The 15476-nt window shown below is 37.6% G+C and overlaps 1 protein-coding gene across 3 annotated transcripts in view; it reads left to right on the forward strand.

Annotated features, from left to right (window-relative positions):
• LOC136676603 (venom factor-like) overlaps positions 1 to 15476 on the forward strand; it is a 59270-nt gene that overhangs the window by 210 nt on the left and 43584 nt on the right. For 2 of the 3 annotated variants that reach the window (XM_066653710.1, XM_066653708.1), the window contains exons 2-13: positions 88 to 111; positions 236 to 256; positions 644 to 673; positions 3912 to 3941; positions 5384 to 5576; positions 7042 to 7207; positions 9691 to 9761; positions 10524 to 10615; positions 13023 to 13105; positions 13527 to 13614; positions 14665 to 14767; positions 14989 to 15103. In XM_066653710.1, the coding sequence (XP_066509807.1) occupies positions 88 to 111; positions 236 to 256; positions 644 to 673; positions 3912 to 3941; positions 5384 to 5576; positions 7042 to 7207; positions 9691 to 9761; positions 10524 to 10615; positions 13023 to 13105; positions 13527 to 13614; positions 14665 to 14767; positions 14989 to 15103 (1016 nt within the window). The remainder of the gene's footprint in view (positions 1 to 87; positions 112 to 235; positions 257 to 643; positions 674 to 3911; positions 3942 to 5383; positions 5577 to 7041; positions 7208 to 9690; positions 9762 to 10523; positions 10616 to 13022; positions 13106 to 13526; positions 13615 to 14664; positions 14768 to 14988; positions 15104 to 15476) is intronic. The other variant, XM_066653709.1, reaches the window with a different exon arrangement.

Genomic DNA, 15476 nt, shown 5'->3' on the forward strand with positions numbered 1-15476 from the left:
GATACATTATGGGAAACTAACTGTAAGTGTTGAGAATAATTATGTACATTTATGAACTGTATATAATTAACATATTATTGATTGCAGGCCCTGGTGGGAACCACAAATTCAGTATGTATTTTAACAACTTGATGCCATTTCTTGATGAGTTTAAAATTTGACTTGCTTTGAAATAGAAATTTGTAGAAAATATTACAATATACCTCCCTAAATTATATTTTTATTTATTCCACAGCTACCGTCATCCCTATCCTTTGTAAGTAAACTCTAATTTATTTTTAAAAATGCATTTAATTTTTTTTTAAAAATTAGTGTAAGAATTTTGTAGTTGGGAAGCAGTTTCATACAAGTACATAAATGAGTGTAATATGTAAATTTACATTTTAAATTATTAATGGCATATGAAAAAGGTGTAAACAGGAATAAAGAAATATTATATTGGGCCAGAATAACAAACAATTTAAAATGTTGTTATTATATCAATATGAGTATTTCAAATTTCAACACAGAAGATCATATTTTAGGGTAGATAATTACACAAAATATAATGTAAATCAATAATTATGTTTTTTTAAACATTGAAAGAAACAATAACATTTTTATTTGCTGTAGTTGTTTAATCATTTGTTATCTTTGTTTGCAGTCTGACACCAGACTTTGCCCTGCCACCAACGTAAGAGCAAATATTTCCAAAGTCTACAAACAAAAAATCATTTTAACATATATAATTCTTTATATATAAACTATAAAACATATCAGTATAAATGATGTAATAATGTACATTTCTCTGCCATAAAATTAAACTGGCCTTCTTGTTTCTATACTCTGTTAATTTTATTAGCTTCATTTACCATATTTTGCAAACTGATTGCTCAACATACTTTGTTAGCCCCCTTTAACCTTGTTCTTTAGGGTCCTCAAAGGACCACCCCAGAGCAGGTAAGATATGGGCCATGGTGCTTTGACACTAATGGCGTGGTGGTGTGTTAGTGTATGTTTGATGGTATGAGTGGGTCAGAAACCGCAGTGCTGCTGAAGTGTGTAAGCACAGTGTTCACTCACTGTTGTATGATACACCCACCTAAAGTCAGAGACAGCAGCTCATCTGTTACTGCAAAATTTGTGTTGCTCATCCTCTAGTACTTCTCTGTGTTCACTGGATGCTGTTAGCTGAATAGTTCTGGTTGGTGAACTATTCTCAGTTAAGCAGTGACGCAGAATGCACTGCTGTTCTGATCCACAAATGATCAAACTGTTCTGTGGTGGTCCCTAGGGGGCCCTGACCACTGAAGAACATGGTGAAAAAGGACTAACAAAGTACAGATGACAACAGTCTGTAACTGTGTAACTCAATTTTTATATATACTAAATAAAATATTTTGCAGTGATTTATTCCAGAATGAAATAATCTTGTTTCTAATAACACAAAACACATCAAGAACACTATACATATTGACATAATGACAATGACATATTTGAAAATAAATAACAAAAACATAATAAAACTGAAGAGAAATAAAAATACAAATAAAATGATCTAAATTTTTAATGAGATTATTTTCATAAAACACTAATTTGCACGAAACTTGGGACCTTGCTCTGTGGTGGTCCTTATCTTGGTAGATAGTAGAAAGTATGAAGAGCAACCGATGGCCTACAGTCTGTAGTTGTATAACCATAAAGTGCACCTACATGTTAAGCTGAGCTGATAAATAAGCAAAGAACTCATTTTAATGTTATAGCTGATTAGAGCAGGCACACATAAAATTGGAGGATATAGATTAATGAGGCTTACTCTGTTTTATTTCAGCATAAAAACCTTCCAGAATGGAAAGATCCATTGACCTAGATTTGACTAAATCGTGTAAGAGTTTTGTTAACATAAATGGGATACTATCAGCTCATCTATCTGTGTTAATTTATCTTTTAAATAATTAACAGGATTCAAATATTTGTAAGTATAAATAAATAATTAAACATTAGATAAGTCCAGAATAGGGCGGCACGGTGGCGCAGCAGGTAGTGTCGCAGTCACACAGCTCCAGGGGCCTGGAGATTGTGGGTTCGATTCCAGCTCCGGGTGACTGTCTGTGAGGAGTTGGTGTGTTGTCCGCGTGGGTTTCCTCTGGGTGCTCCGGTTTCCTCCCACAGTCCAAAAACACACGTTGCAGGTGGAGTGGCGACTCGAAAGTGTCCGTAGGTGTGAGGGAATGTGTGTGTGTCTGTGTTGCCCTGTAAAGGACTGGCGTCCCCTGCAGGGTGTATTCCCGCCTTGCGCCCGATGATTCCAGGTAGGCTCTGGACCCCCCGCGACCCTAAATTGGATAAGCGGCTACAGATAATGGATGGATGGATAAGTCCAGAATAGCAAACATATGATAATTATAAAAATCTATATCAGAATTTCATAATACCTCAACAGTGAAGCTCAAACATTAGATAAATACAGGTGCTGGGGATAAAATTAAAATATCATAAAAACGTTGATTTATTTCAGTAATTCCATTCAAAATGTGAAACTTGTATATTATACACATTCATTATACACAAACTGATATTTCAAGTGTTTATTTCTTTTAATTTGATGATTATAACTGACAACTAATGAAAACCCCAAATTCAGTTTCTCAGAAAATTAGAATATTACTTAAGACCAATACAATAAAAGGATTTTTAGAAATGCTGGCCAACTGAAAAGTATGAGCATGTACAGCACCCAATACTTAGTTGGGGCTCCTTTTGCCCGAATTACTGTAGCAATGCGGCTCGGCATGGAGTCAATCAGTCTGTGGCACTGCTCAGGTGTTATATGAGAGCCCAGGTTGCTCTGATAGTGGCCTTCAGCTCTTCTGCATAGTTGGTTCTGGTGTATTGCATCTTCCCCTTCACAATAACCCACAGATTTTCTATGGGGTTAAGGTCAGATGAGTTAGCTGGCCAATTAAGAACAGGGATACCATGGTCCTTAAACCAGGTACTGGTAGCTTTGGAACTGTGTGCAGGTGCCAAATCCTGTTGGAAAATGAAATCTGCATCTCCATAAAGTTGGTCAGCAGCAGGAAGCTGCAGGAAGTGCTCTAAAACTTCCTGGTAGACGGTTGCGTTGACCTTGGAGCTCAGAAAACACAGTGGACCAACACCAGCAGATGACATGGCACCCCAAACCATCACTGACTAGAAACTTTACACTGGACCTCAAGCAACGTGTATTCTGTGCCTCACCTCCTCTACCTTTCCAAAGGAAATGCAAAATTTACTTATATTAGAGAACATAACTTTGGACCACTCAGCAGCAGTCCAGTCCTTTAAGTCTTTAGCCAAGGAGGGACACTTATGACCCTGTCTCTTGTTGAAGAGTGGCTTGACACAAGGAATGCGACAGCTGAAACGCATGTCTTGCATACATCTGTGCGTGGTGGTTGTTGAAGCACTGACTCCAGCTGCAGTCCAGTCTTTGTAAATCTAGCCCACAATTTTGAATGGGTTTTGTTTCACAATCCTCTCCAGGGTGCGGTTATCCCTATTGCTTGTACACTTTTTTCTGCCACATTGTTTTCTTCCTTTCGCCTCTCTATTAATGTGCATGGACACAGAGCTCTGTGAACAGCCAACTGGAACTACTGAAATAAATCAACTTTGTCATGATATTCAAATTTTATGACCAACACCTGTAGACAAAAATAGAACCTAAATCCTTAAATGCTGTAAACCTTGAATGAAAAAAATAATTAAAATTTTTGTTCAGGAAGGATAATTTTTATTTCATATAAAATAATAAAAATTTATTTTGAAGATGTTTCATATTTTGAAAGACATTATATGAGGTTGTTAAATATTACAAGGAATAGCATTTTTGGTGGCAGTACTTTAAATATATTTTAATTGATATTTGTTGTTATTTTTGTTTTCAGACCGAGACCAAACTTAGAACCGTCACCAAAGTAAGAGCATATATTTTTCAAAATCAACAATACACACACACACACACACACACACACACACACACACACACAAATAACACAGCACGGTTATATTGTTTATAATACACTCATTATATTTATCAACCATAAAAACATAAATGTCTATATGTGTACACTTCTCTACCATAATATTTAACTGACCTCCTTGTATCAACACTTTATTTGATCTGCTTCACTTGCCTGTTTTGATCAGGTAAGTCCACCTATTGTTCTGCATACTTTCTTAGCCTGCTTTAACCTTCTCAGGACCACCACAGAAAAGGTACTATTTGGGCTGAAGTGCTGTGACACTGATGGGGTGTTAGTGTGTGTTTTGCTGGCATGATGGGATAAGACACACCAGTGCTGCTCAAGTTTTTTAAACACTGTGTCCACTCACTGGCCACTGTTTTATGACACACCCACCTGTGGTCTACATTGTAGATGAAAAGTCAGAGTGTAGCTCATCTATTACTGCAAAGTTTGTGTTCTTCATCCTCTAGTCTGTCATTAAAGGTCAGAGGATGCTGTTTGTTCGAATTGTTTTGGTTAGAGGACTATTCTCAGCTCAGCAGTTACACAGAGGTGCTTAAAATGTCCAGCAGCACTACTTTGATCCAGTCATACTCACACAACACACACTAACATGCCATCATCATGTCTGAGTCACTGAAGCGATGAGAAGGATCCACTGCACAAATAGTACCTGCTCTGTTGTACTTTGGGGGTCTATTAAATAGGGTAAAAGGGGCCTAAGAAAGTATGCAGAGAAACAGATGTACTACAGCCTGTAACTGTAGAATGTCAATTATTTTACACACGCTCACACTTAGGGACACGTTTGAGTCGGCAATCCACCAATTTGTGCTTTTGGATGGTGGGAAGAAACCGGTGCACCCGGAGGAAACCCACACGGACGCAGGGAGAACACACAGAACTCCTCTTAAACAGTCACCCGGAGTGGGGCTTGAACCCACAACCCCAGCCCTAGGGCCCTGAAGCTGTGTAACAGCGACATTACCTGCTGTGCCACAACGCCGCCCACATTGTAATATTAATGCATATATTTTTTTGCAATAAAAATAATGACAGATGTGCAGAGAGAAAATTATTTATTCCAGAGTGAAAGTAAAGAATCAGTGATAATAAAACATCATAATAACAAGATAATAACAGTAAACAGAAGAGGAATTAACGACAAGGAGTATGATCTAAATTTGTAATTAGATCATTTTCATTCACTAATTAACACCAAAATAAATATCTTGCTCTGTTGTGGTTCTGTGGGTGTCATGATCATAGAAGAACAATTGTTATTGTTAATTTGACATTTCTGGTGATATTGAAGATGATTTTAATAATAATTGTTGAACATTGTATGAAAATATGAAAGTAAATGCTTGTCATGTGATGTTTTGTTGAAGGTTTACTGTGGTGGCTCCTGAGCCACTAAGAGTTGGGAGTAAAGAGAACATTCTGGTTGAAGCCTTTAATCTCCCTGAGCCCACCAAGGTCTCCTTAACAATTTATGATTATCCAGCCAAAGCCATCCAGCTCTGGCAAGGCATAGTCACTCTCAGTGTGACCAACGGCTACAGTGCCTTAAGAGGTGTAGAGGTGAGTTCACTGTTTTGAAGTTCAGAGTGTCCTGTAGCATGTACATCAGTCAGCCAAAACATTATGTCCACCGGCTTGTTTCTGCACTCACAGTCCAGAATTACAGAGTGTATTCCCTTTGTTTTCTAACTTTCACCCTATACTTTAATGGTCAGGAGGACCACAGAGCAGGTATGATTTGGGTAGTGTATTCTTGGACCTGACACTGACATGACGTGTGTTGTGATGGTGTGAATGGATCAGACATATTCCAAGCCTACCTGGAATTACTGGGTGATAGAACACACAAGGAGGAAACACACCTTGGTCCTTTGCAGGGCAACACACACTCCCAATTCACTTACACACTCATACTTATGGACAATTTTAGTGTAGCCAATTCACCTACAAACATGGGTTTCTGGAATATGGGAGAAAACAGGAGCACCCCGAGGTAACTCTCATGGCCACGGTGAAAACACACCAAATTCCTTACAAACAGTCACCCGGAGCAGGGCTCGAACCCACAACCCCAGGACTCTGGAGTTGTGTGACAGCGACACTACCTGCTGCACCACTGTGACACCCTCAAGAACAGTTAACCAACCAAAATTATTCACCTAGCAGTGTCCTGTGGGCAGCGTTCATCAGCTACTGATGAAGGACTAGATGATGACCATCACAAAGAGTGCAGCAAAAATTATCTACTGTCTCAGCCTTTACATCTACAAGGTGGACCAATTAGCTAAGTGTGTGTAAGTGAACAGTGAGTGATTGTTTAAAAACTGTAGCAGCACTGCTGTGTGTCTCCTTGTACCAGAAGAACACAGACTAACACACCACCAGCACGTCAGTGTCACTGCAAGGCTGTGAAAGATACACCACCCAAATCATACCTGCTCTGTGGGGGTCCTGTGGGGCCCTGACCATTGAAGAACAGGGTGAATTTGGGCAAATAATGTAAGCAGAGGAAGTGGAGTTGAGAGAATCGACAGTGGAGCAGTGGAGTTGAGAGAATGGACAGTGAGTGTAGAAACAAGCAGGTGGTCATAATGCTTTGGCTAATCTGTGTACATGGTCCAGCTTCTAACAAGGAAAAAAATGTTCAAGTCAGTTTTACTACCGAAATGTGGCAAAACATTTTCAAGAATGTGTTTATTTGCAATTTATTTTTATTCCCATAAAATAAAGCATGTAAAGAGAAATCAAATTTCTTTTATAGCCCATAAATGAACCAGTTTATGCTTCACCGAACAGGTCACCACATGGAGGCAGCCATAAAATATAAAATAACCATAAAATGTGTGTTGATATTCCAAAATGTACTATTCACAGTTTTTAAAAATATATATTACATTTTAATTGCCACATTTGAAAAGGTAATACATGCTACTTGCTAATTTTGGTGGTAAAAATGACTGAGTCCTCCTTTGATAATGATTTTGCCCATTAATCAAGGATATGCTGTTTCTAAACTCTTCAATAGATTAATCCAAGCCTCCTGCGCCCAGAAGAGAAATTTGCCAAGTCTGTGCATCTAGTCACTCAGTTCGGACTTGCTCATAAAATTGAGCAGACTCTTAAGGTGTCCTTTCTCTCTGGCTACATCTTCATCCAGACAGACAAACCTATATATAACCCAGGAGACACAGGTGACCTTACACTGCACTGAATAGAGCTTTGTTACTGGTTACCTCTACAGCTACACATACAAAACCTGAGGAGTAATTTTTTCTTTATAGAAAAATTTTAAAAATGATGACATTTTTCATAATTATTGTAGACTACTTTTGAAGTAAAAATGACTGACTGATCAAGTATATAATAAAATTAAATTAAATATTTGTCATTGTACTCGGGACAAAGATCCAAGTCGGGAATCAAACCCACAACCTCCAGGTCCCTGGAGCTGTGTGACTGCATCACTACCTGCTGCACCACTGTGCCACCAATTTGCACTTATTGTGCAAAATATGCAAAAGTTTGCATAAACCCCCATTTATAAAAAAGATGTTTTGTTCCATATTAGTCAACAAATTCTTAGATGTTCTGTTGGCTACTCTTAATAATTTTATTGCTTGCTTGTTTTTTGATTAAAGTAATTATATTAAATATATCTTAAAATTTCTACCTTTTGAAATAGATTTTATACAAATATAATGGTTCATATATTATTTGGAAAAAAATTAATTATTTGGAAAAGATTAAGACTGTAAAGGCATACATAAAATTCAGAACTTTCCTCACCATTTGCTAGCTCTACAGCCTATTTTCATGCTGGAAACCTGATGTGTTTATGAAGCCCCGGTGTCTGTAAATGAGTGAAAAGACAGACTAGCTTGGTCCGGTATGCTAGTCATTCTCTGTCTCTACTCATGGCAGAGGCATCTGAAATATTTTTATACAAATGAGAGAACACTAAACAATGAAACAATTAACCAAAATGAGGATATTGCTAATGACTGCTCCATAGGTGGGTAATGTAGATATATTTTTGCTGTTTTGGATCACTTAAGGTGAAAATGTCTCCAAATTCAGCTAAGTGCATTATAGATAATGCTACAAAACCAGTGGTGGGCAAAGTACACAAACCATGTATTTGAGTTAAAGTACAGATACTCAATGTAAAATATTACTCCAGTAAAATTAGAAGTCCTCATTGTAACACAAAAATATTTACTTTCAAATGTACTTCAGTATAAAAATTTTAATTACCATGATTTATTATGGTTCTGATGTCCTATTATAATTTTTATAACAAGAGTCATGCCTAGTCTTTTAAAAGAATATCATTAATTAGCGGGACACTGATGAACACAACAGAAGCAAAACGTTAAATACAATGAATCATATCAACTGCCACATACACCCAAGGTGTTCCCAAACAGAGGTGAACAGAGGTTGCTTTCTCTTGAGTATTAAGCCCAATTTATGAGTCTGCGTCAAACCTACGCCATAGGGCACATATCGAACCAAACCCTATGCCTAGATATTAACTGACTATGCGTCTCATCGATGCAGACCGCAATGACTGTGATTGGTCTGCAGTCATACGAACAAGGATCAAATTGAACTGGGGAAGTTCAACAATATGAAGTCTTCCACACTACAGAGAATGCAGACGCCATGAAATTCAAAAAAAAAAAAAAAAAAAACTCAACGCAAGGAAAAATTTGCCCTCCTCCAAAAATGCAGTTTCTGCAGTGCTGAGCCAAGATTAGAATTGACAGTGAATCTATTCTCCCTGTTATAGCACAGTGAAGTATCACAATTATTTTGAGGAGTGATTTACTAGCATAGACCATGCCCGGATACGCGATGGGGAAGGGGCAAACTCAGGAGGTTTTGGGTTGGAGTTCGGGGTGGCTCAGATGTGTGTTCATAATGCTGTGACCCCCAACCTTAGGCTTGAGTGGTCAAAGAAAAGGGAGGAGACTGGGTGGCAGTAGGTGCTATGTTGTTCAACAAGGGGATGAAGTGAAGGAGTATAAATAGATCGGCGTAAAGGTGATTCTACATGTTTGACAATCTACATGATGTAGATTGTGACTTCACTTAATCACATCTATCCATCCATCTATCCATCTATCGATGCAATTTATGAATGAATAGTAGTTACTGCTGAATCTGACTAAATGGTTCAAATCATTTTGTTAATACATAACAGTTCTAAGAGTTGAAACAAGCGATTACTTACAGTCTCAAATATGCACAACAGTTAAAATAAAAAGTCTGTCTTTCTAATTACTTGGTTTTAAGCGAACACTTGAACCCGCAATCTCCAGGTCCCTGGAGCTGTGCGACAGCAACACTACCTCAGATACATGAAAAAGTAGTTCATTACTGTCCACCACTGTATAAAAGTAAACACCTCGAGTTACAAATGAACTTCTGTGGTAATTCAAATGGTGAATAAAAACTTTGTCCCCCTACAAACAATCAGCTTTTTCACCTCAAACAAATTAAAAGACACGTAGCCTCAGAACGTAAACAACCAGAGAGAAGTGGTCCTAGCCACAATCATAGATTTTCATAGACTGAAAGCCAATGAGAACATGCTAACTAGCCCTCAATACATTTAACTTTTACTTAGCCAGAGGTGTGAATCTTCATTTATTTCTCTGCTCTCTTGCAGTACGATATCGGGCATTTGTTTCTAATGTTGAATTCCAAGCTTTCAACAGCACCATCTCTGTAGAAATTCAGGTAGGCTTGTTCTGATGTATAGTTCATTTATTTTATTGGTTATCCCCAGATAGGGGTGTATGCAGTCAATATAAGTGTTCTATATTTAACTTAGCACTTTAGAGAATGTTGAAATCTATATAGCATCAAAAGATTAATCTGCTAATCTGCAATAGATTTATAAAACTGCTAAGCAGTCATACTGTATTCCAGTTGCATTTGTCTTGCTATTAAATTGCACATAAGAGATTTCAGACAAAATGCACACAAACACAGTATGAAACAGTCCTTACTTTGGTAAGACCTAACACGGTAGTAATAGATATTTTTTCTATAGTATTTTCTTTCAAAATATTTAGACACACTTTTTTTTCCTTAAAATCTAAGGCAATTATGCCTTCATCAGGATTTATGCTGTTAGCTGTTTATTAACATTGCCTTTCTTTCTTTGCACATATGTAACAAATACATAAATCACTGCACACCTCACTATGCTTTGTCCTCCCAACACATACACAGAGTTTGATCACAACTTGATCCAGTAAAGTAAACAAAGTATTACAACTTTGAAGATAGTGTAGTGTATTAAATTAAATATAGGTTGAAAAGCGTTAGCAAATCATGGTATTCTGTTTTTATTTTTGTTTTACACAATGTCCCAACTTCATTGGAATTGGGGTTGTAGTATGTTTTCAAAAGTCAACATTTAAGCTAAAATGTAATGTCAACAGACATTTTCTGACCTCCATTTTTTGGCATGTTTTATATTGTATTCTGTTTCAGAATTCGGATGAAATTACAGTCTATGCCGAAGGCAAGACTAGAGCTGAGAATGGCATTTTCTCCCATACTTACACGCTGTCAGACATGGCCAAGTATGTAGAGATGTCATATACAGTGGGGAGTCTAAAACAAAATCCAGAAAATCACATTGTATGATTTTTAAATAATTAATTTGCATTTTATTCCATGAAATAAGTATTGGAACACTTACCAACCAGCAAGAATTCTGGCTCTCACAGACCTGTTAGTTTTTCTTTAAGAAGCCCTCCTATTCTGAACTAATTACTTGTATTAATTGCACCTGTTTGAACTTGTTACCTGTATAAAAGACACCTGTCCACACAATCACACTCCATCCTCTCCACCCTGGCCAAGATCAAAGAGCTGTCTAAGGACACCAAGGACAAAATTGTAGACCTGCATAAGGCTGGGATGGGCTACAGGACCATAGGCAAGCAGATTAGTGAGAACGCAATTGGTGCAATTATTAGAAACTGGAAGAAACACAAGATGACTGTCAATCTTCCTCAGTCTGAGGGTCCATGAAAGATTTCACCTTGTGGGGTAAGGATGATTCTGAGAAAGGTCAGGAATCAGCCCAGAACAAAGGAGGACCTGATCAATAACCTGAAGAGAGCTGGGACCACAGTCTCAAAGATGACTGTTAGTAAAACACTACGCCATCATGGATTAAAATCCTGCAGGGCACACAAGGTCCCCCTGCATCCAGGCCCGTTTGAAGTTTGCCAGTGACCATCTGGATGATCCAGAAGGGGCATGGGAGAAGGACATGTGGTCAAATGAGACCAAAATAAAGCTTTTTGGTATCAACTCCACTTGCCGTGTTTGGAAGAAGATGGATGAGTACAAATCCAAGAACACCATCCCAACCGTGAAGCATTGTGGGGTGGAAACATCATACAATGTGGGGTGCTTTTCTGCAAAAGGGACAGAACGACTGCACCGTACTTAAGGGAGGATGGGTGGGGTCCTGTATTGTGAGATTTTGGCCAACAACCTCCTTCCCTCAGTAAGAGCCCTGAAGATGGGTCATGGCTGGGTCTTCCAGCATGACAATGACCCAAAACACACAGGCAGTGAAACTACAGAGTGGACGGAGGCGGACGCACAAGCTAAGACACAGACTTTTATTTATAACAAAAGATAACAAAACAGACAGACTTGGATAAAGAAAGGCCTAGACAGAATAGTACAGATAGAACGAAACAGAAACCTAGACAGAGGGAGCTAAACAGACAGAGCGAGCTAAACAGGGCAAACAGAGCACAGAAAGGGAAACCGATGAGAGAGACACAAACTGACTTGAAAGGGAAGAGAATGAGGAACATACGAGACAAACCAACCAGTGAAAATGGAGCAAGGAACAAACGAGACAAAACGAGGAACGGGATCAAGCAACAGACAGACTGGAGTAAGCAAAACAACAGTGGAATGTCCGACAACCAGGAAGTAACACAAAGGAGCTTAAATAGACGACACTGACAAGGGACATCTGGAATAGATAACAAGAGGGCAGGATTACAAATTACACTGATGATGAGGAGGAACTAAGGTGGGACTAGGGCAGAGACAACAACAATGACAAACAAAGAGCCATGTGCTATGTGACAAGACAAGTGGCCAAATTGCAAAATTGGCAGGGTATCAAATATTTATTTTCCCACTGTATAATGCAATCTTCCATAACAAGAACATTAACTCTTTATGTCTATATTCATTGTCCATTTTTCAGCTCCACATATTTAGGTGTAATTTGTAATTCTACATTTAAGGACTGTAATGCTTATGTTGCTTGGAATTCAGTGGCTTGGACCCTCCCTAGACCACCACAGAGCTGGCATTATTTGGGTGGTTGATCATTCCCAGCACTGCAGAGACATTGACATGATGGTGGAGTGTTAGGATCTTTTGCACATTTATGAGTGGATCGGGCCAGCATTATCCATCCAACAGCATCTTGTGGGCAGCATCCTGGGATTACTGATTTAAAAAAAAAAAAAAAAAAAAACTATGCCCATTTACTGTCCACACTTTCAGAAAGTAGTGCCACCATGTAGATGTAAAGTCAGAGACAGAAGCGCTTCTGTTGCTGCACAGTTTGTTTTGGTTTTCCTTCAATCCTTCATTAGTAGACACAATTTTTTGGTGTGAAAATATTTAAAATCTCCAGCAGCACTGTTGTGTTTGAAACACTTTTACAAACACAACCCACACTAACACAGAACCACAGTGCAAGTGTCAAATTATTGCAAAGAAGTATTCACCACCCAAATAATACCTGTTCTGTGGTGGTCCTGACCACTGAAAAACAGTATGAAAGGGCTCTAACAACATATACAGAGCAACAGGAAATATATTCTGTAATTTTAGCACTACAAAGTGCTCCTGTTGTATACATGGTGCTAGTATATTGGACAATGTGTGTAGAAACAGTAAGGTCATGTAAACCTTTTAACTCACCGTATTTTTGTTTCACAGGGAAGGCAAATGGAAGATCATTGCTAAGTTTGACCACTGGAAGGAAAACACATTCAGTGCTGAATTTGAGGTTAAAAAGTATGGTAGGTATTCAGAATGTATTTTCCCACAAAAAAAAAAAAAATATAAAAATAGAAATATTGTAAAATCGGTAAAAATAAATAAATAAATAAAAAATGGACAAAAAAGATAATAAAAATGTTAGAAAATTATTTTGGTAACATATATTACATACATAATGCATTCATTCATTGTCTGTAACCACTTACCCAGTTCAGAGTCACAGTGAGTCCTGAGACTATTAGGGAAATATTGCAGAATGTCATTATGTTTTTTTATGGCGTTTCAAATACTAAAAAAACATTGATCTACTAAAATTATCTTTCAAAACCTGTGATATTTTACTGATTATTATAGCAATTTCTATGCATTAAACCAAATATCAAATATTTCAAAACAATGCAGCAGCTGGATATGGCTTACTCTTTGTCTTCTGATTCGCAGTTCTCCCAGCATTCAATGTCACTCTCACACCAGTGAAATACCACTTGGATGTGGAATACGAAGAGTTTTCAGTGAAAGTGTCTGCCAGGTCAGTCTCAACCAGATAAGTTTACATTAACTATTTCAAAATAATATTTATATTTATAATGACACCTGTAAGTTTAATAACACAGTTTGGGAGTAGGACCATGTTGGAACTCCTCCACTCAGCACTATACCTCCAAACTCACATCATTTCCACAACGGACAAATTCGCTCCCATCTCTGCACCGACTTCACTCTTAACATATCTTGTGTTCACCTATCCATTCTAAAAACTACTTCTAAAAACATTATCCTCCCCCATTTCAGCCTTCACCAGTGTGGTCTGTACTAGCCAATAAGTATTAACCAAATTTTTCATCTTATTTCCTGTATTTTCTATTTCCTATAAAACACAGAAGTCATGGTTTAATTCTAGTTGTGGCATCATGAATTCTAGATCATTTATATTTAAATTTCATATGGCAAATATAATCAGAATCTTAATAATATATGTTTATATGTCATAATATCTATGCCCACGTGTCTTGTGGTAAGCTACTTGTTCTGTGATTTATGCGCTAATTAAGAAGTCAGTTCTGTTTTGAGTCAGAAGTGTGCTACGTTATTTAAGTGCACAGAAGTGTTTGTCCACTTGTAGCATGCCTTTACAAGCATTGTTTCCAGAAAAAATGAAGCATTTATAATATAATGAAATCTGTGATTTTTAAAGAAAAAAACCTGTAAACATCTGAAAAAAATATAAGATTTCCAATATTTCAATTGACCTGTAGGCGTTGACAGCTACTGTAGTGTAGAGGAAAATGTATGAGATTCAACCCTAGTGGTGTGGTAGGGTAATTGCAGAGCGACGCAGACACCAACGCAGAAGCATTAACGCTCACAACGGCATACAATAGGCATTGAATCAACTTGGAAGTATAAATCAGCCTTTAGTTAGAAAACAAATTACAATTATGTAAGTTAGAACCTCAAAAAATCTGTTCTTTGTATTTTGTTTATAAACAATCTCTGTTAGAGAGAAATCTATTACTTATATGGGCATGACAATAAGACCCAGAATCTCAGATTAACATGAATGATTACTTTTTTTCAGGTATTTGTATGGTGAACAAGTTGAAGGAGTCGCATATGTTGTGTTTGGTGTGGAGACAAATGGAAATAAAATAAGATTGCCTTACATGAAACAAGTGAAAGATGTAAGCTAAATAAACTATAGATGACACAGTTAAAAACATAATGTAGGCCATTCTCCCCAAATGTATTTGACCCACTAAAAACATACATAATTTATATAAGAAGGATCATCTTAGAATTCTCTAAATTCTTGTTCTACAAATGTTCTCTAAATTCTACAAATGTACCATAGGTTACTTTTAAAACCTATTTATACAACTCAGTTTTTACTGATTTATTCCAGCTGAAAGAAGGGAAAGCCACTCTGACTATGGAGGAGCTTAAAAAGGTTTATCCAGACATTAAGGTGTTAGTGGGCTCATTTTTATATGTCAAGGCTTCAGTAATGACCAAAACAGGTAAGAGGCATTTTTTCTATTTGTATTTCTGTAATTTTCTCAATATATTCTATAGGGTCAACAGTGTACATCTCCTCACTCTACATTTCCTCTGAAATCAAAGATGCTTATATGGAGTTTGTTCTTCTTTGTTGCCATAAAAAGCTGCTACTCTTTTGAGAATTCTTTAGCCTAGATGATAAAACACATTGTAAAAGGATTTTATGGAATTCAGCACTGAGGTCTCCAGCATTCACTTGAGCAGTCTGCAGTGTGAAGCAGTCGGTATGCGGATCAGCACCTGCAAGTCTGAGGCCATGGTTATCTCCCGGAAACAGGTGGCATGCTCTCTTCGGGTAGGGGGTGAGGACCTACCCCAAGTGTTCAAGTATCA

The sequence above is a fragment of the Hoplias malabaricus genome, chromosome X2, assembly GCF_029633855.1.
Source record: "Hoplias malabaricus isolate fHopMal1 chromosome X2, fHopMal1.hap1, whole genome shotgun sequence".
In the NCBI taxonomy this organism is placed as follows: Eukaryota; Metazoa; Chordata; class Actinopteri; order Characiformes; family Erythrinidae; genus Hoplias; species Hoplias malabaricus.